The sequence below is a fragment of the Micropterus dolomieu genome, linkage group LG12, assembly GCF_021292245.1.
Source record: "Micropterus dolomieu isolate WLL.071019.BEF.003 ecotype Adirondacks linkage group LG12, ASM2129224v1, whole genome shotgun sequence".
Classification (NCBI taxonomy): Eukaryota; Metazoa; Chordata; class Actinopteri; order Centrarchiformes; family Centrarchidae; genus Micropterus; species Micropterus dolomieu.
The window spans coordinates 7,621,982-7,641,243 of NC_060161.1; the positions used below are offsets into that span (position 1 = coordinate 7,621,982).

Consider the following 19,262-nt stretch of genomic DNA (forward strand, 5'->3'; position numbering starts at 1 on the left):
AAATAATGTCGGTTATGTACACTATATTGCCAAAGGTTTTAAGACACGCCTCAGAATCATCAAATTCAGGTGTATAAAATCAACACCTAGGCATGTAGACCGGGTTCTACAAACATTTGTGAAAGAACGGGTCGCTCTCAGGAGCTCAGTGAAGTCAAGCTTGGTACTGTGATAGATGATTATACAATTATACGAAGTGGAAGCAATTGGGAACAACAGAAACTCAGTCACGCAGTGGTAGGCCACATAAAATCAGTGAGCAGGGTCAGTGCATGCTGAGCACAGTGCGCAGTCGTCACCAACTTTCTGCAGAGTCAACAGCTAAAGACCTCCAAACGTTGTGTGGCCTTCAGATTAGCTCAAGAACAGTGCGTAGAGAGCTTCATGGAATGGGTTTCCATGGTTGAGCAGCTGCATCCAAGCCTTACATCACCAAGTGCAAAGCAAAGCGTCTGATTCAGTGGTGTAAAGCACGCTGCCACTGGATACTAGAGCAGTGGAGACGGGTTCTCTGGAGTGATGAATCACACTTCTCTGTCTGGCAATCCGATGGACGAGTCTGGGTTTGGCTATTGCCAGGAGAACGGTACTTGCCTGATTGCATTGTGCCAAGTGTAATGTTGGAGAAGGGGGGATCATGGTGGGGTGTTTTTCAGGGGTTGGGCTTGGCCCCTTAGTTCCACTGACAGGAACTGTTAATGCTTCAGCATACCAAGACATTTGGGACAATTTCATGCTCCCAACTTTGTGGAAACAGTTTGGGGAAGGCCCCTTCCTGTTCCAAGATGACTGCGAACCAGTGCACAAAGCAAGGTCCATAAAGACATAGATGAGCGAGTTTGGTGTGGAGAACTTGACTGCCCTGTACGGAGTCCTGAACTCAACCCAATAAAACACCTTTGGATTGAATTAGAGCGGAGACTGCGAGCCAGGTCTTTTTGTACAACCTCACAAATGTGCTTCTAGAAGAATGGTCACAAATTCACATGAACACACTCAACCTTGTGGAAAGCCTTCCCAGAAGAGCTGAAGCTGTTATAGCTGCAAAGGGTGGGCCAACTCCATATTAAACCCTAAGGAGTAGGAATGGAATGTCATTAACCTTAATGTGTATGCAAAGGCAGGAGACCCAAACTTTTGGAAATATTGAGATGAAGTTTGACAGAATGTATCATCAGACCCCCTAATCTATAGAAGTACCAACCTGCGGGTTGGGACCCCTCCAAGGGGTCATAAGAAAAGTATTTGTACAGGATATAAGGAAAATATTGTGTCAAACATTTATATAACATTTTTAAACATGTCTTTAATTTCATTGCTTCATTTAAAGGAGTCACAGCACGATAGGTTGGGACCAGCGGTAAAACACATTTTCAGATAATAGAAAAAAATGCTTTATGTTGGAAAGTTGTCAGACTTTACAACAATAAATATTGAAGAGCATAACATGATGGTCTCTCTTACTAGACAGAACTTTCATTGGTCATGTTAACATGTAGTGTTTTCATAAAGGAGTAGATTTTTTAAGACCGTTTATTTAGGCCTAAATTTAAGGTTTAAGGCCGGTTTAAGTATTAGAAAATATACTGTTAAGAGCAGGGTTCGAGTTATAATCTGAGCTTCGTGGGGATCTCTAGGATGCATTATAAAGTCAATAATACTGAACAAACAAGCAGCAGTCAATAAAGAGTCTAATACAGTACAATACAATCGAGTTCATGTTCGCAGACTCAACCTATTCGGTGAAAACTGCGCAGTTATATTACTAATTACAACGAAAAACACATTATTTGTGATTCAAAATAATGGTTGTTTATAAATGAATTAGTGACCCCCACAGATGCATCATTTTACTGCTTCCATGGGAGCTCAGACCCTCCTTATGGGCTCCCACGTAACTCGAACCCTGCTTAAGAGTTATTTTTCATTATTTAACTTACTTAACTGCGTGAAGATCACGTGTATACATAAGGTATGTTTATAAGCAAGATCATAATTAAGGGATAATTTTTTCTACACTAACGTTAATGAACTTGATTTCTTTGTGAGATTAAAGCCCCCCAAAAGTTTACCCTAATATTCGTGATAAGGGATATCCCAACCCTCTAGTTCAGTTTGCTTAATTTCTGTCGTTGGTTTCCTTTTTTGTCCCTCGTCGCATTATGATGGCATAGCATTTAGCGCTGTGAGTTAGTCCGTCCCAAGCATAGACTGTATATAAAAAGATCCCAAGACGTGCTAACCGAGCTAGCTGTAGGGCCTACGTCTTTGCTATGGTGTTCGCCTGGTCACGAGCTGGTAATGTAACGTTAACGTCAGTCTGGAAAGCGGCAGTCGTCATTTTATTCTCCGAGGGTCGAGACGCACACTGCAGCTTTCAAAGGTAAGATTAAACTAATTTATCACAAAATGGGCAGAAATGGAAAGATACGTTTGTTCTCCAAATAGCCAATACTCTACAGTTACTAACGTTACTAAGGCCTACAACCAAAAGGGGTTGTGCAAGTTAAGTTAAATGTGTGGATACGCTAAGCAGGCTAACGTTAGCTAACGTTATAATGAGAGCAGCGTGTTAAGTTAAAGCATCGTAAAACCGTGTAGAAGCATGTTACGTAGTATTGTTACCGAGTAAAACCAACCACAATGATCTATACGTATCGACTGTTTTGGCACAATTGTGGTCCGCTAACTTAGTTAACTTTACTTTGGTTAGATCTGCAGCCCACGGAAGGAAGCTGTAGAGCCGCGATGTGGGTGTGCGACTTCAAGTAACGTTATGACATAACGTAACGTTACATTAGCGAGGCCTATAGTGACCAGTCAACTACAAACAATCTAAATCTGCGCTGTTCTGCCTACGATCCTAGCTAAACATAAGCAGTCCATGCAGTCAAACAGATCACAGGCCTGCTGTGTTTAGCTAGCACAAAGATTCAGAGTCCTCTTAATTTACTGCTGCACCAAGAGCCCACAACATCTCTTTCGCTACCAACCGCTGGAAAGTTAATGTAATGAACGTTTAAACTGTTCACTGTATCACTGACAAAGGACAACATTTCCCTCCGATGAATTACGTCACTCCTCTAATAACCACAGATATTAAGTTAATCGAAGATGCAGGGCGTCTCGTCATAGTGGCAGGATTACAGTCATTTGTAAAATATTTGACAGATTTTCCAGTGCTAAAGTTTTGCTCCGTCATTTATGTACATTGTTGCATGCACTGCTCCTCATATCGATGGGTTGAATGCATTACCACATTATTTGGAGACTTGTGATGACCCCCGCCAACTTGAGGATAAGTGTTATTTCCAGCCACAGCAGCTCTGGGCTTCCTATTTGCATCACGATATGTTAGTGTGTATTTATGGGATGAAAGTTGAAGTTGGTGTGTTTATCATTTGGACTGGTGAAATGGATGATTTGAAGATTCATCATACACTCAACTCATCGAAATATTGTTTTGCCACTGGCATATTTTGTGTAGTGATTTGGAAAATGAGTTTACATTTAAACCTAGCTTCAAGGAGAAAAAGAACAGCAGTTGAAGAAATATAAAAAATAGTCTTATTTAAGTGCCCTTGTAGAATTTTTTTTTTTTTGGACTGTGTATTACAGTAGGACGCAGCTACTCAAATAGTAACACTTCAGTTGAATTGTCTGTTCTGTTAAGTAGGGAGAGATTTTCCTAAGCTGAAATACAGAGGCAAACTGTAGCTTTGTTTTATGTCAAACTTTTGTTGAACAATTGGACCACCAAATCTGTCATGGTGAATCAAATAGACTCAGGATATTGTCACTGTTCAGTGGTTATCCACTGATCATTCATTGTTAGCAGGGTTCGTCACACCAAAGGAGTATCTCAGTGCAAGTTGCAGGAAAGCCTTGAGAATACATGCAAATGAATCAAGTATTAGAAATGAGAGTAATGGTAATTTGCATTAAGGTCACAGTTTTAATTGCATCAGTAGACGTGTTGTACCAATAATTTTGGTTTCTTCTCCTCCCTTAGTGACGTGGACACTCCACAATGGTGAAAATATTCATCGGGAACCTGTCACCAGACACTACGTCAGATGAACTTCGCTCTCTCTTCTCCCAATATGGAAAGATTGCAGAATGCACCATTGTCAAGAACTTTGGCTTTGTGCATATGGATGACAAAGCGGAAGCAGAAGAAGCCATCCGCAACCTCCATCATTATGAGCTAAACGGCCAGCCCATGAATGTTGAATTGAGCCGTGGCAAGTCAAAAGGATCCACTAAACTGCATGTTGGCAACATTGCCTGTACCAACCAGGAGCTGAGGGCCAGGTTTGAGGAGTTTGGCGCTGTGTTGGAGTGTGACATAGTAAAAAACTATGCTTTTGTTCACATGGAGCGAATGGAGGATGCCATGGAGGCCATTAATCAGTTAGACAACACAGCTTTTAAAGGTGAACTCTTGGGCTGGGCTTAATGGGGAGTTAACCTTTATATTAAAGATATAGCATCAGGACTATTTAATGATGTTCTTGTGAATTAATAGGTAAATTATGGCTGCACCCCAGGTGAGTAAAAAGAAAAAGATGAAGGGATAACGGTAAGCTTAAGAAAGTAAGGCAGTCCTGAATACTTATTATTTTAAAGCTGGTATCCGTAATGTGATTGGTAATACCTATCATCTGTAAAGTGGACGGCACCAACTGAAATTGTGACTTGTCAGATCCCACCTGTTCTGGTAGATAATGCAGGTACAGTCATTTTAATTATATATTTTTTTTAAGCAAAGCCAACTGCATGGCCCATTAAGGGCTGGATAAACATTGAACTGGATGTGCATGCAGTTGTGTTTATACTTAATTTAGTTTTTACACACAGTTTTGGTCACGTATGTATTACCACTCATACATTATGGGCTGCACGGTCCGCGCGAGCCCTCGGAAACATGGGCACATGACTAAATTTTCGTCACACGGACCCTCGTAGCTACACAGACACGGGAAGTATCATTTGAGCTGTCAAACCTTGCTGACTTATTTCAAGTTTAGCACTAGCTGATTGCAATCGCAAGCTCACGTGTAACCTTCCATGAAGACTTCTTTGCTGTAGTATGTACATCATTTGAGTTATGTTTTGCCACTGCAGGGGGAAAACCTGTGGAAAGTTACGGATTTCAGCTTTAAGAACTTTTTAATGCTCAAATCAAATGCCATGTCTTATTGCTATTTTTATAATTAAGAGACTTTTGTATGCCAGGCAGAAAATGTCTAATATATTATCTAGAATAAATGCAGGCATAAGTCCTCATTGAGTCTTTTCTTTTTAAGGCAAACTGATGAGCGTGAAGCTTTCGACTAGCCGCCTGCGTACTGCGCCGGGAATGGGAGACAGATCGGGTTGTTATCGTTGCGGGCAGGAAGGCCACTGGTCCAAAGAATGTCCTCTAGACCAAAATGGCTACCACAGAAACGGCTCAGAGCCAAAGTCTGATGGATACGATCCCTCGAGATTTGGCGGGCGTGGTCACAACAGGGGTTATCATCTGGACTTCAGTGGCGATCCAGATTATGGCGATGGCTATGCTCCTGTACATGGTTTTTCCCGGGGTTCTGGTCACAGCAGCAGCATGGCAGGGTACAGACGGGGTGCAGGCTACGAGAGTGCAATGAGATACGGGCCGCACCCAGGTTACGGCATAAGCGCTGTTGCTGAACATAGCATGGCTCGGATGTACGGCAGCGAGGCGGCATACAGGGGCAACGGCTCACTCTATGGCGCGGTACCACCCTACCCGATGCGACGGTCGCCTTACGAGGAAAGAGATCCGTACGGGGTCGTGGACTACTATGAGAAGTACAGGGCCAATTCTTACGGAGGCAGTTATTTCGAGGAACGTCGCGCTGTCCCCTTGCCTGCTCCATCAACCTCCTCCTCCACAGCTTTAATGAGGGAACGTCTGCCCCCCTCTAGCCTCGACCCATACGAGTGCCCTCCCCTTCCTCCTCCACCAGCCCCAGTCTCCTCATACTACGCACGTGACCGGAGTCCGATTCGGAGAGTCCCTGCCGAGGCAGAAGGATATACATATGAGCGTTCGCGCCTTTCCCCGGTGCCCGCCCACCCAAGAAGTTCTACCTATGACCATCCGCGGGATTCCGGCGCTGAACGGGCACGATATACATACTAATCCTTGTCCATACAGCAAGGTGAGAGCTGTCTGACATTTACTGGATAGCGTAGCCTAAGTGCCATTGAAATCACTGATGATCTCATTGGTTATTTTAAAAGCAAAAGTGAAGCCTCTGTATGTGAGGCGTGTGGGTAGTAAGAATAAGATAATTGGCGCAGTTCTGAAACAGCTTAGCCCACGTGTGCAAGTGCAGGAACTGGGTTTATCTACAACCTGGTGGACGTCTATTCATTATACTGTAACAACTCTTTTCCCCCTCTCAAAGTAGCTATATGGTCATACAATTTAGACTTAATTATTAGGAACAAATTAAATTAGTGCATGGTGCATGTTTTAAAGGTGAGTCATAGGGTTATGTTGATAAACGTTTGTGTTACTGTGTGCATTTTAGTGTATTTGTGTAAGTTCATGTTACTGCATATGTGAAGCAATGGCAACACAAATATGGATTTGTATGCTTCATCACCTACATTGTTTAACCTGTTGACTTTAATGTCACACCTGTACCAAATATGGATCTGCACACTGTTTATATAAAAAAAAAAAAAACACTTCTGTATTTTGGGTTGTATCAAACCTTTTTATGAATTTAAGTTGAACTTTTTGTCAAGGTGCATCGTAATCATGTTGTTTATTTGTCAGTAGGGACATTACTTATACTAACTAGCCTAGATTGTCATTGCTGTGATAAATATGAGGCATCACATCTTGAACATACGTTGTAGTTTTATAATTAAAATGACCTCAATGGCCTATGCTGTGTAACTATTGGGTTAAAATTAAAACCTGTTTGTCTGAAGATTGTCCTGTGTGTTTGTTGAGTCATCTGGTATACTGTCAAATGGCATTCGCATTAAGTGCAAGAATCAATGAAAATAAAAGTCTGAGGTTGATCACATGAAAATGAACCTATGGGAAATCACTTAATTTCCCCAAAAAAGAAATGTCCCACAAATGCAGTTTGTGCTTCTGACATCAGTCCTGGATCATAGCAACTCTGAAGTGTAGGAAGAAATGATGACAAGATTTAATAGGGTGACACATGCAGTACAGCAGTTTAGCATGCACATAAAATAACACAGGCATGCACCATAAATGTCTTACATAAACAAGGTGGACCCAGGAAAAACTACAGGTGCTGGATCAAAAGGCAAGCAAAAGACAAGAATCGGGTTAAAGAGCTGCTTGCTGTATTACTCATTTGGGTGTCAAACTGAATAGCTATTTCAGCATTCATAATGGCTAATATAGAAATACTTTAAATTTGAGGCGTGAGTGGCAATTAGAGGTCTGGAGCCAAGATGATTTGTCAATGAAGCGGGTAATTGCCACAGGACATAATTGTTCTCGTGTTGGATTTTATTTGCACTGGTGGCATACACAGTGCCTTTAAAATTAGTTCTGCAAAGGCAGGAAATATATGAAAATATTTTCATGCGTGTGCGTATATGGGAGTATTTATTAATTTATAGTTCATATTCAGTGCCATACCTTCTAAGCTTATTGGGCTTGTTAGAGTTAGGCAGGAAAATAACGGGATTGATAGTAACATGAGCCAATCAATTTTCAGAATGATGGTAACGAAACAACTTTGCCCAATAGAATACGACCTATGGGGAGGGTGTTTCTTCGGCCAATAGGAATGCTTTGTACTACAGCGGCTCATCCCACGTCCATGGACTCGTCCTTTGTGGTTTTCTGCCGGGCGCCATTTTGATTAAAGTAATGTGAAAGGGGATTGTCGGCAGTACTTTGCAAGATATTTTTCTCAGTTTAAACAAATTTATACTGTAGTCGATTGACATTTGACAGAGACTCAGTCATTTGAGTACAGCAAAAATGGCCACGGGAGCAAACGCAACTCCTTTAGGGAAGTTGCACCCCAGTATTGGCGCTAAACGAGGATTTGACGCAGGGCCTGGTGCGGGGAACGGGTTGATGCCAATACCGGGGCCGCCCGCATCTTTTCCTTCGCTACAAGGTTTCCAGCCCTCGATGGCAAGCCCATCTTTTCCACAGCCTCATCAGTTCAATCCGGCGACAAGTTTTCCGACCCAGCCTCAACAACAACCAGCTGCGGTAGGCGGTATGGCCAAAGCAGGTAAGTTAACTGAACATCTGCTAATGTTAGAAGCATTCGATACGACGTGAGTGAACGCTAGCACGCTAACGTGGCTAACATGAGTTAAATGCTTAAGGCCCCATATGAAGCCATGGCCTTGCACGAAATTGAGACAACACAGCTAACTTTAGTTAGCACATGAATGTTCGTGAGTAGCAAACGTTAATTAGCTCACTTAGGTTTGCGTTGAGGGTTAACTTATCCCTTTCAGTATTCGATTTTGCACACATCGCAGCTAATGTTGAACTGATTAATGTTACGCACTTTGTAAACGCTAGGTTAACCGTGAAAGGTATGTGTAACGTTAACGTTGCCATGAACCAGTGGAACGTTAACGTTAATTTGCCGCGTTGTGTTATGTCTGGCTGTAAATCTGAGCTGACTTTTGATGAGAAACAAGAAATTGTGCTCCCACGAGGGCCCCATGGTGTCTGATTAAAGACGCCATATGCTCCTATATCCATTGCAGCTGCTTGTGGCTACTTTGGGATCGTTGCCTCTATCGATAAGCAAGGTCATGTTGAGTGGCGGTTGAATCAACGTTTTTACGTCCATCTAGTTAAGTTACGCATCGATGCAGCACCCAACATCGATTACATCCTCCGTTTTTCTCAGTAGATTTCGGTCAGAAGAAACAGAGGAAGAGGAGTCGTTGGAGCAGCGAGACTCCTGATCAGAAGACGGTCATACCGGGCATGCCCACTGTCATTCCCCCTGGACTGACCCGGGACCAAGAGAGAGCCTATATAGGTAATTTTGTAATACATATCTCTAATTTATTAAGGTTGTCATGTACATATATAAATGCAGTAATGTTTTATAATATGTGTCATTTACATGTGGTTCTAGTTTTCTTACATGGTGCATACCAGTATTATGTTCTGTTTGCTGAATTCCCAACAGTTAGAGCTCTGTGAAGGCACCCACAATATGTGTTACTATAAAAACTCTCAATCACACGTCCAATGTGTTCAGCAGTAACATTACTGTTACACTAAATGTGTCATTTTGCTCCAACTGTTGAGACAAAGCAATAGCTTCCGATGAGCAGTGATTATTACTTGATGGTGTAAACTGTTAATTACGGTTATTTCTCTTTAATGGAAGTGGGTCTGCTGTGGCAAGTGTTTCTGTGGTCTTTTGGTTTGCATACCATTGGACAGCCATTAGCAAATAGGAGTTTAAAGTAGATGATTAAACGCTGCTGCTTGCTGCTGTCTGTCCCGAGCAGAAGGTCACTGCTCACTGTCTTGCTTGATCCCCTAAACATCATCAGTATTGTTCCTGTGCATGGAGGCATTACTCATAATGGCCTAATATGCTAAAGTGTGCTTCTCTTTATATTTGTCCAAGTGTGGACAATGCTGCTTCAATGGCAAATCAATCCAACAGAGTAAAATGATTCAACCAGCTGATTTAGTGGACATTACAAATTGGGAAACACTTGATCCCTGTTGCTGTGCTCCTAGTTTGGCCTGTTAAAAAAATCATATGAAAAAAATAGTTTTTAACCACAAATGCCTTCCAGCAGCAGTGTAGCACCAACATACTGCCTGCACAGGCCCTCAGTGGGGGTTCTGAAGCAGATAAGTTGTTTTGTCAATAACTGATGGCGTTATTGATGATCACTCATTGGTAATGGTTGTTGTTCTTTGGTATGTAAACACTCATTTGTGCCCACCTTCCGTTGTCACATTTATCGTTTCCTTTGCTCATTCAGTAGATCCCCTTAAACAATCCAAGGGAAGCGTTTAAGATGAAATTGCCATGAACCACAATTCACAGGGCCTGTATTCATCTCTATAATCCAGAGTAATTGTTTCAGTGTCCAGTGAATCTCTGTGTTTGGGGGGTATTTCATTACAACTTTTCATAATGTGCATGGGATGATTTTTTTCATAGCCTTCTAAATGTAAGAATTGTCTCTGTCACTGCAGCCTCAGTGTTAGATCTGTGGAGTGCAAAGTGTGCCTGAGATCACTTTTTTTGTTATTGAAAAATGCAAAACAAGTAGAGCAATCAGTGATTTTTAGACCCAATGTGTCCTAAAAATGCCAAAGCTGTAAAACACAATATGCTGCAGTATGTGAGGCCCTGTCTTCATGGAAGAAAACCACCGCTAAGGTTTAAAATATGAATTGTCTGGCAGGCATTTTTAGGAACCATGGTCTAGACATTTACTGATATGTTGCCATGTTTAATCATCTGATAAAAGCTTAGTCCTGTTTATGTAGAATACCTCTACAACATATTCATATTGGGTAATGTGTTGATGTAAGTGGTTTCATGCTTTAGAGTCTACCAGATGTTCATTTGATCTCCCTTTTATTTTTTATTTAACAGACTCACCATTTGTCTTTACCTCAGTAATGTATGAGGCAGTGCTCGAATGTGCAGAGCGATGTCTCTCTGATGTTGTTGTGGTAACCACATTTCTCTCCATCCTTGTTTTTCTTTCCTAACCTGAATTCTTCCAGTCCAACTGCAGATTGAAGACCTGACTCGTAAACTGCGTACAGGAGACCTGGGAATCCCTGTTAACCCTGAGGACAGGTCGGAAAAAGATTAAACCCATGAACAGTAACATTTTCTCTACCTTCTTGACTTTTTGGAAGACAAATGTTGATTTTCAGTAAATATGTCGTTAGCCTAAATCAGACTGCTTAGTAGTATTAGCTGGCAGATATAGTTTTATTTATCCTAGTGAAGGGCAGTGGTGTTGAGGTTTTCTACATTGTCAGAGCCCAGTGGTATAAAAAAATATAGGTATATTAATATGTTTATAAAACCCTCAGAGACAAATTAACAAATTTTATATATATAAATAATATAATACACACACATTCAGGTTTCAGAATGATGTAGTTTTAAACAATGTTTCAATCGTGGATAAAAAACAACCATATTTTCATTGAAAAAGTTTTGTAAAAGCAGGTTGGTATGGGTGCTTCGGGCACCCAGTATATATAGTTAATGTATGTTGACTTCTAGATGTATTCCAGCTGAGACAATTTAGCAAGGGTTAGGGTCACTGCCAGTACAAAGATAACTGGAATATTTGCATCTTTTTATTTGATTATTTCTCAGTTGACTTGACGGTCAAGTGGAATCGTTGCTTTAAATTTAGTTAATTTATGCATCATGGTTTCACCCACTGCTGCTTTTGTGTGTCTGATGTAGAGTGCTGTGTGACTATATGAATACATACGTATATGATGCATAATGTATAAAGATTTTCCTCTGACACAGGTTGGGGTCAATGCACCTTAATCTATGTAAACCTTTTTTTAGCTTTCATTATTTAACATCTTGTTAGCTTTACAGTTGAAATAGTTCAGATGAATTGGCTCTTTTAGAAAAGTAAGTTGGTGAGTAAAGATTCACACAAGCCCCATCAAATAATATTGCCTTGCCTGACTTTTTTTCTAACTGGATATTCTATAACTTTTTGCCAGTGATTGAGCTCATGGCGTGCAGCCTACATCATAACATACCAGGGATTCATAGGTCTTTATCTTGGACTTAATAAATGATTTGTCGCTGATCTCTGGTTTTCCCATAATGTGGCTTTAAACATTTCCACCCAGGGGTAAAGGGGGGCGTGTTCCAGTTTTCCCTCTGGACTCTTGCGGTCTGGAAGAAAACTTCCAGAAATGTATGTGTTCTGGAAAAGCAGTGGCCATCTTATAACATAACATAGTTTCCATAAGGATCTGTTCCCACAGGAAGTGGCTTGCTCTCAAGAGTGTGTGAAGTTACCGTTGTTAGCTAGAGTCCCTGTCATCTGTACACTGTTTAGAGTTTCTCTTTATAATCAGACATTTCCACAGCAACCAAAAAGTCTATTGCAGAGCTGCAACACTCTTATAAATCACTCCCCCCTCGATCTAGTGTGACAGAACCAACTGGGGGTGTTTCAGGTTGTCACCGTTGGAAGTTTGAAGCATAAAAGGAAAAAGCTATTTTATTTCTCTCACTCTTCACATCACATGGACACATGTGGCTCTCTGATGGGAGAGCATAGGAAAAGGTGGATATCTAATCTTAATTCCTTTTCTCTAACCCAAATTACCCCACATCAACCTAACCCTTTTTCAAGCACAGTGCCTCCTTAACGCAGCAACACAGGTTTTCAGCATCCAAGGGGAGGTACGGACCTCTTCCGCCACGTCAACACCAAGCAACTCCAAAGCCAGCGTTTCTGCTTAGGATTACGAAATTTGCTTTGGTTTCTTTTTCTTACCTCCAACTTTCCTTTCTTGTAGGCCAACACTCCTGTATGCAGGTTTAGTTGTGGCCATGTATTTGGGTTTTTTTCTTTGTGGTTGATGCCCTTCCAGTGTATTGGGATAGTTGCCACTAAAGAGCTTTGGTTGCCCCCTTTTTGCCCTGAATTGTTTAAAACGATGGACCCTAGCCTTTGAAATGTCAGTGCAGATTTCCTACATAATATTCTTTTCTTTTTGAGTTTGCTCTAGCACTGGCCACGAGTCTCAGTCTATCTGAGAATTCTCTTAGTAGATCCAAATTACCAAAACTCATTTTTTAAATTTAACATTGTTTCTAAGACATGTCAGTACCTATTGATTCAAAATTCCCACTGAAGATTTGAAATAGTTATGGTCTTTAGTTAGCTGTAGGGAGCCTGTGTGATTGTTAATGGCAGAGCTCCACTTCTAGAAAGGTATTGATGATGTCTTTCTTGTCTTTTGTCTGCCATTTTCAGGTCTCCCTCTCCGGAGCCCATCTACAACAGCGAGGGCAAGAGGTTAAACACCCGCGAGTATCGCACACGAAAGAAGATTGAGGAGGAGCGCCACTCACTCATCACTGAGATGGTTGGACTCAACCCTGACTTCAAGCCCCCTGCAGACTACAAGTATGATTTATGCATTTGTTTACCACTAACTATCAATTTTTTATTCTTGCATGTACCAATTAGTCCATGCAAGTTTTGAAATGATGATGATGGTAGCGTATAGTATGAGAGAACAAGTGCGTGCACACTCGCGTGTGTGTGTGAACATGTCCAAGCTCTATGTGGAGCTTTGGACTCATTGTGTCGGATGCCATGGCGCTCATATTGACAAGTGGCAAAGAGGCATAAAGACAGATAGTGGGGAATCACTTTTGAGGGCAGTAGTGTACTAGCCCCTCATCCTGCTGTAAGACGTTGTTGCAAAAGCCTGGGGTTTTCTGCCCCGGGCCACGAAGCATCAGAGGGATGTCTTTGAGAAGCAGAGTAAAAGCGAGAGGGAATGGGAGGTAAAGTGTTGGTGAGACTCTCGCCATGGAGAGCGAGCCCTATGCGGCAACCAGCTCCAAACTTGTGGGTTTGGTGGGGGGGCTTAGCGGAGTGACACAAGCAGTAGAGAGTGCCGAAGGTTTTGCATTGTGTGTTCAGTTGTTACAGACTGCAGCTTTAAAAGTTCTGATTACAGGAGCTTCCAGGTGACTGAAGTTTTTGCAGTGCTAAAGAGCTAATGGCCGTTGATTTACAGTTTCATGTTCTGTAATCATAATAAAATATCCACTGTGGCTTTTAGGAGAATCAGAGCTGTTCATTGTTTATCCTAGTAACTGTTTATTTATTGTATTTGTTTCCTGCAGGCCTCCAGCCACCAGAGTCAATGACAAAGTTATGATCCCCCAAGATGAATACCCAGAAATCAACTTTGTTGGTCTCCTGATCGGGCCACGGTAAATTACTTTTACTATCATGTTCAACATACTTTTAATAAACAAGTAAGTTAACAACCAATTTAAAAAGTGAGTTTGGTTCTCACTTTGTCCCCTTTTTTTTTTGGTTTTACTAGTGGTAATACACTGAAGAACATTGAGAAGGAGTGCTGCGCCAAGATCATGATCCGGGGTAAAGGTTCTGTGAAGGAGGGGAAGGTAGGCCGAAAGGACGGACAGATGCTGCCAGGGGAAGATGAGCCTCTGCATGCCCTGGTCACCGCCAACACAATGGAGAATGTCAAGAAGGCTGTGGAGCAGGTTAGATCAACAGCTGTTGGGATGCATCATACTCTACATTCTATCATTGCTCAGCTCTTTAAACTGATGTGAAAATGTTTTAATATCTGTTAATAGCTGTATGTATGTATTGTGCCGTTTGAACTATACACTATGTACAGTATATTAAAGATGAGCAGGTAGACTGTTAACTGTATCTGTTCAACCAATTCAGTTATTTGATGACTACTCTGATACTAGTCGAATACTCGTTTCAGCCGAGTACTCGCTCAATGCTAAAATTAATGGTGAGAAATTTGTGTCCACAGATTCGCAACATTCTGAAGCAAGGCATTGAGACACCTGAGGATCAGAATGACCTACGAAAGATGCAGTTGAGGGAGCTGGCCAGACTCAATGGCACACTGAGGGAAGATGACAACAGGTCAGTGTGACAGTGCTGGAGCTTCATGCTCAGCTCAGTGTTGATCATTGGTAATGACTGTATGGGCACCAGAGAAGGGAAGTTTAGGAGATAGTCCATTCTGCTCAGTTTAAGACAGAATGTTCCTGTTTGTCTCTATAGGATCCTTCGTCCTTGGCAGAACTCTGAGCCACGCAGCATCACCAACACCACCCTCTGTACCAAGTGTGGTGGAGCAGGCCATATCTCCTCTGACTGCAAGTACACCAGGTGATGATCAGTTGATCAATATTTAAAATAGAAGCTGAAAGTTGACGTAGTAACTCTTTTTGTAACAATGTTTGTTGTTTTGCTTTGTGCAGCTCGTTTGCTGCCCACAGAGCAACAGGTGGCGAGCCTCCGCAGTCAGCCCAGGACAAGGCTCGCATGGACAAAGAGTATCTGTCCCTCATGGCTGAGTTGGGGGAGGCTCCAGTCCCCACATCTGTTGGAGGACACTCCAGCACCCAGGGAGGAGCCCCTCGGTCCTCAGGACCCAACAATAACCAGCCACCACCGGTGAGTTGGCAACACATGATGCCCTGCTCCTGCTGGTGTAGAACATTGTCTAAAATGACTGATGACTGTTTGTGCAGCAGAACCGGCCTCCTTGGATGAGCTCTGGTCCGACTGAGAACAGGAACTTCCATAGCATGCATGGAGGGCCTGGTGGTCATGGAGGACCCCACAACTTTCCTCCCCCTATGCCCAACATGGGAGGGCCCCCTATGCCCCCCAACCCCAATGGCCTACCTCCCCCCTGGATGCAGCCTCCACCTCCCCCCATGGGCCAGGGTCCAGGACCTCATGGACACCCCATGGGTAAGTGGGGAAACAAAACATTCACTGTACTCCTCAATGAGGCTTCAGAAAGCAGAACACTGTTGCACGGGTATAGTAAATAACAAATTCAAAAGTGCACGAGAATAAACTGCACCAGACCTTCACTGAGGAAGAAAATGTCTGACTTTTGGTGTCCTTGTAGGTCTGCTGCCACCTCCAATGGGCATGATGCCACCGCCACCTCCTCCCCCCAGCAGCCAGCCGCCTCCTCCCCCTTCTGGACCCCTGCCACCATGGCAACAGCAGGCCCCACCTCCCCCTCCGACCAGCAGCATGGCAACCAGTACGCCGCTGCCCTGGCAACAGAGTAAGACCACACAAAAGCTTTATCCGAAACCGCTAATGTCATTCACTTCTCAGCATTCGCAGTGTGGCAGATGGTAAAACAATTTAGACACTACTGTGGTAACGTTTTACTTTGAGTCAGCTTCACTCTCCCTAACCTTTGTTTAGTCTGAATGCAAATTTCTTCTCTGCAAAACTGGCATGTGTGGAGAACGGACCATGGTTAAGTTAGTTTTAAAGTGAGTGTGTGTGTGTGTGTGTGTGTGTGTGTGTGTGTTGTAGTGTGAATGTTTTGATGAAAAGTAAAGAATTAACCTCCAGCTGCCCCTCCCCCAGATACCACCACCACGTCCAGCCCTGGCACCGGCACCCTGCCTCCATGGCAGCAGCCCCAGCAGCCCACGTCCTCTGGAGCCCAGCCCCCACCGCCCATGGGTACCCCATCCATGGTGCCGCCTCCTCCAGGCGTCCAGCCGCCGTTGCCCCCAGGCGCCCCTCCACCTCCCCCTCCTCCACCTCCAGGCTCAACCGGCATGATGTATGCCCCGCCACCGCCACCGCCACCCATGGACCCTTCCAACTTTGTCACCATGATGGGGATGGGGGTACCGGGCATGCCCCCCTTCGGCATGCCTCCTGCCCCTCCACCTCCTCCACCCCAGAATTAACCCTGCCACAGAAGAATCGTCCTCCCACAAAGAGTTTCCACCCTGCAGCACATTGTGGATGTGTGCTCAAAGAAAAAATATAACCAGTGCTTTATTTTTTATTGATCCTTGATATTGTGAAGACATCTCTGAAACAATGAAAGGCCGTGTCAGTTCAATTTGTAAAGTTGCGTAACTTAATTAGTTATTTTTAAAGTTTGTATTAACACAAAGCTCCTTGTGTGCATACAAACACTGTTGCTCCTGGGCACATGTTCTGCATTGCTACCGTAGTTTGTCACGTTACATGTATACCAAATAAACTGCTCAAATAGCCAGCTGGAAGTTTAATTTATGCTCTACAGTCTCATCAATTGAAATGTTCAAACACTTAACTACTATTGGATTTAATATGTTGAAGTTCAACTTGCATGATCCATTGTAAACACCTCACTCACAAATTTATACACCTGTCCTGTTCCATATGTTGGCTTAGAATTGAATAAGATTAATATTTTTGTAAGAAGGAGATGTGAAGTGTTTCTTAGTTCTGTCAGAAAACCTTTTTGTAGTACTGTCTCTGTTCCAGAAATCCCCATGGTTTTGTTTTTTCTTTTGTCAGTTGCCTGAGTCTCAGTTGTGACATTGAGTTTGAAAAGGGGGATTGAATGCTATCCGCTAGCTTTTGACCCTCTAATACTTGAATGCTGAGGATCTGATATCTACTTGTTTTTCTGAATCTCTCTGCTCTGATAAGACTCGGTGTGTGTTTGTGTTGCTTTTTGCAAGGACAAAAATATCAGTTTTGTTCTTAGAGTTAAATTTTTAGTTTGACTCTGTATCTGGAACCAGTCTGTTGTGTTATGATGCTAACCTGAATGAATAGCTGTTGAAATCTTGCTTGGTTTAGCATTAAACTGATTCATTTCACCTTTTTGTCAAGTACAGACTGGTTTCTCCTTTCATGGATGTGAGTCCTTTTGTGTAGGAGTGCTTGCCAATTTTTTTTTTGTCAAGGCCCCTGTGGGCTGTCTCATTTAAATGTGTTACATAATTAGCTTTGCCAAGGGTGTGCTGCTCAAAGTCTCCATGAAGCGCACACTTGAGAGAAACATGCAGTATATCGCTTGAAGAAAAAAAAAAAAAAAAAAAAACACTTGAGATTCACAGCATCATTTTTCTTATGGTCATTATAGAAGTGTGTAGGTTTTATATGGAGCGCAGTGATCGATCCAGAATAGAAGCAAACAAACTCCTATTTTATCCATATTAAATCTATATACAGTGGGGAGAACAAGTATTTAATACACTGCTGATTTTGCAGGTTTTCCTACTTACAAAGCATGTAGGTCTGTAATTTTTATTATAGGTACACTTCAACTGTGAGACAGAATCAAACAATAAATCCAGAAAATCACATTATGATTTTTAAATAATTTGCATTTTATTGCATGACTTAAGTATTTGATGAATCAGAAAACCAGAACTTAATATTTGGTACAGAAACCTTTGTTTGCAATTACAGAGATCATACGTTTCCTGTAGTTCTTGACCAGGTTTGCACACACTGCAGCAGGGATTTTGGCCCACTCCTCCATACAGACCTTCTCCAGATCCTTCAGGTTTCGGGGCTGTCGCTGGGCAAAACGCACTTTCAGCTCCCTCCGAAGATTTTCTATTGGGTTCAGGTCTGGAGACTGGCTAGGCCCCTCCAGGACCTTGAGATGCTTCTTACGGAGCTACTCCTTAGTTGCCCTGGCTGTGTGTTTCGGGTCACCATGCTGGAAGCCTTGTGCAGGTCTACAATTTTATCCCTGATGTCCTTACACAGCTCTCTGGTCTCAGCCATTGTGGAGAGGTTGGAGTCTGTTTGATTGAGTGTGGACAGGTGTCTTTTATACAGGTAACGAGTTCAAACAGGTGCAGTTAATACAGGTAATGAGTGGAGAACAGAGGGCTTTTTAAAGAAGAACTAACAGGTCTGTGAGAGCCGGAATTCTTACCGGTTGGTAGGTGATCAAATACTTATGTCATTCAACAAAAAACAAATTAATTATTTAAAAATCATACAATGTGATTTTCTGGATTTTTGATTTTAGATTCTGTCTCACAGTTGAAGTGTACCTATGATAAAAATGACAGACCTCTACATGCTTTGTAAGTAGGAAAACCAGCAAAATCAGCAGTGTATCAAATACTTGTTCTCCCCACTGTACATAGTTCTTTCATAGTCAAGGCCCAATGGTGATAGTTTTGGCAACAAACCAACAAATGGTGTTGGAACACTGCCATCGTCTGCGCTTATGGCTAAATACTTAAATCAAGCCAGTAGATAAGTGAAGCAACAAATACAACTGGAAATTTAATTTTCTAAGAAACTAAATAAAATATCAAGTAATGGGATTCCCAAAAAAGTGCATTGATAAAAAATAATGTAACTCAAGATCTAGATTTTTCAGAGCTTTCCAGTCCATCCTGTCCTCAGTGAAAAGGACTTGTTGGCTCAGTTATCATGCAGATAGCTCACTTGACTCACCACGTGACCTAATATGGACCTTTGACTAAAAAAACATCTCGGGTATAATGATTTTCATACAGCTTTTGACTGCATAGTATGGTGTTCATCAGCAGATGGAGAAGGAAGTTTTGTGTTAAAATATTTTCCCCATATATGACGTCATCACTTGACCAAATTTAGATTGATGGTAGCTGAGCAAACTGACCACTAAAGCCGGCAGATGTGTCATTTTGCGTCAAAAGCTACACAGAACT

The 19,262-nt window shown here is 42.3% G+C and overlaps 2 protein-coding genes across 8 annotated transcripts; both read left to right on the forward strand.

Annotated features, from left to right (window-relative positions):
* The first annotated feature begins 2,051 nt into the window (after positions 1-2,051).
* Positions 2,052-6,971, forward strand: LOC123980850 (RNA-binding protein 4.1-like). Of its 3 annotated transcripts, none has more exons than XM_046065403.1 (4): positions 2,052-2,383; positions 4,013-4,436; positions 4,529-4,550; positions 5,310-5,479. In XM_046065403.1, the coding sequence occupies exons 2-4, from the start codon at positions 4,031-4,033 to the stop codon at positions 5,338-5,340; spliced, it is 459 nt and encodes a 152-aa protein (XP_045921359.1). In that variant the 5' UTR covers positions 2,052-2,383; positions 4,013-4,030; the 3' UTR covers positions 5,341-5,479. The 3 variants fall into 3 exon arrangements, with proteins under 3 accessions (XP_045921359.1, XP_045921360.1, XP_045921358.1); XM_046065404.1 differs by having other exon boundaries at positions 2,058-2,383; positions 4,529-4,582; positions 5,310-5,441; XM_046065402.1 differs by lacking the exon at positions 4,529-4,550 and having other exon boundaries at positions 2,078-2,383; positions 5,310-6,971.
* An 884-nt stretch (positions 6,972-7,855) lies between these two features.
* sf1 (splicing factor 1) lies at positions 7,856-17,420 on the forward strand. 5 transcript variants are annotated; one of them, XM_046063740.1, is made up of 12 exons: positions 7,856-8,273; positions 8,913-9,044; positions 10,772-10,847; positions 13,021-13,173; positions 13,905-13,994; positions 14,111-14,294; positions 14,582-14,697; positions 14,839-14,946; positions 15,039-15,234; positions 15,315-15,537; positions 15,701-15,865; positions 16,180-17,420. In XM_046063740.1, exons 1-12 carry the CDS (start codon positions 8,012-8,014, stop codon positions 16,509-16,511), a joined length of 2,037 nt encoding a protein of 678 aa, XP_045919696.1. In that variant the 5' UTR covers positions 7,856-8,011; the 3' UTR covers positions 16,512-17,420. The 5 variants fall into 5 exon arrangements, with proteins under 5 accessions (XP_045919696.1, XP_045919695.1, XP_045919694.1 ...); XM_046063739.1 differs by having other exon boundaries at positions 7,857-8,273; positions 8,910-9,044; XM_046063738.1 differs by having other exon boundaries at positions 7,857-8,273; positions 15,312-15,537.
* Positions 17,421-19,262: the final 1,842 nt, after the last annotated feature.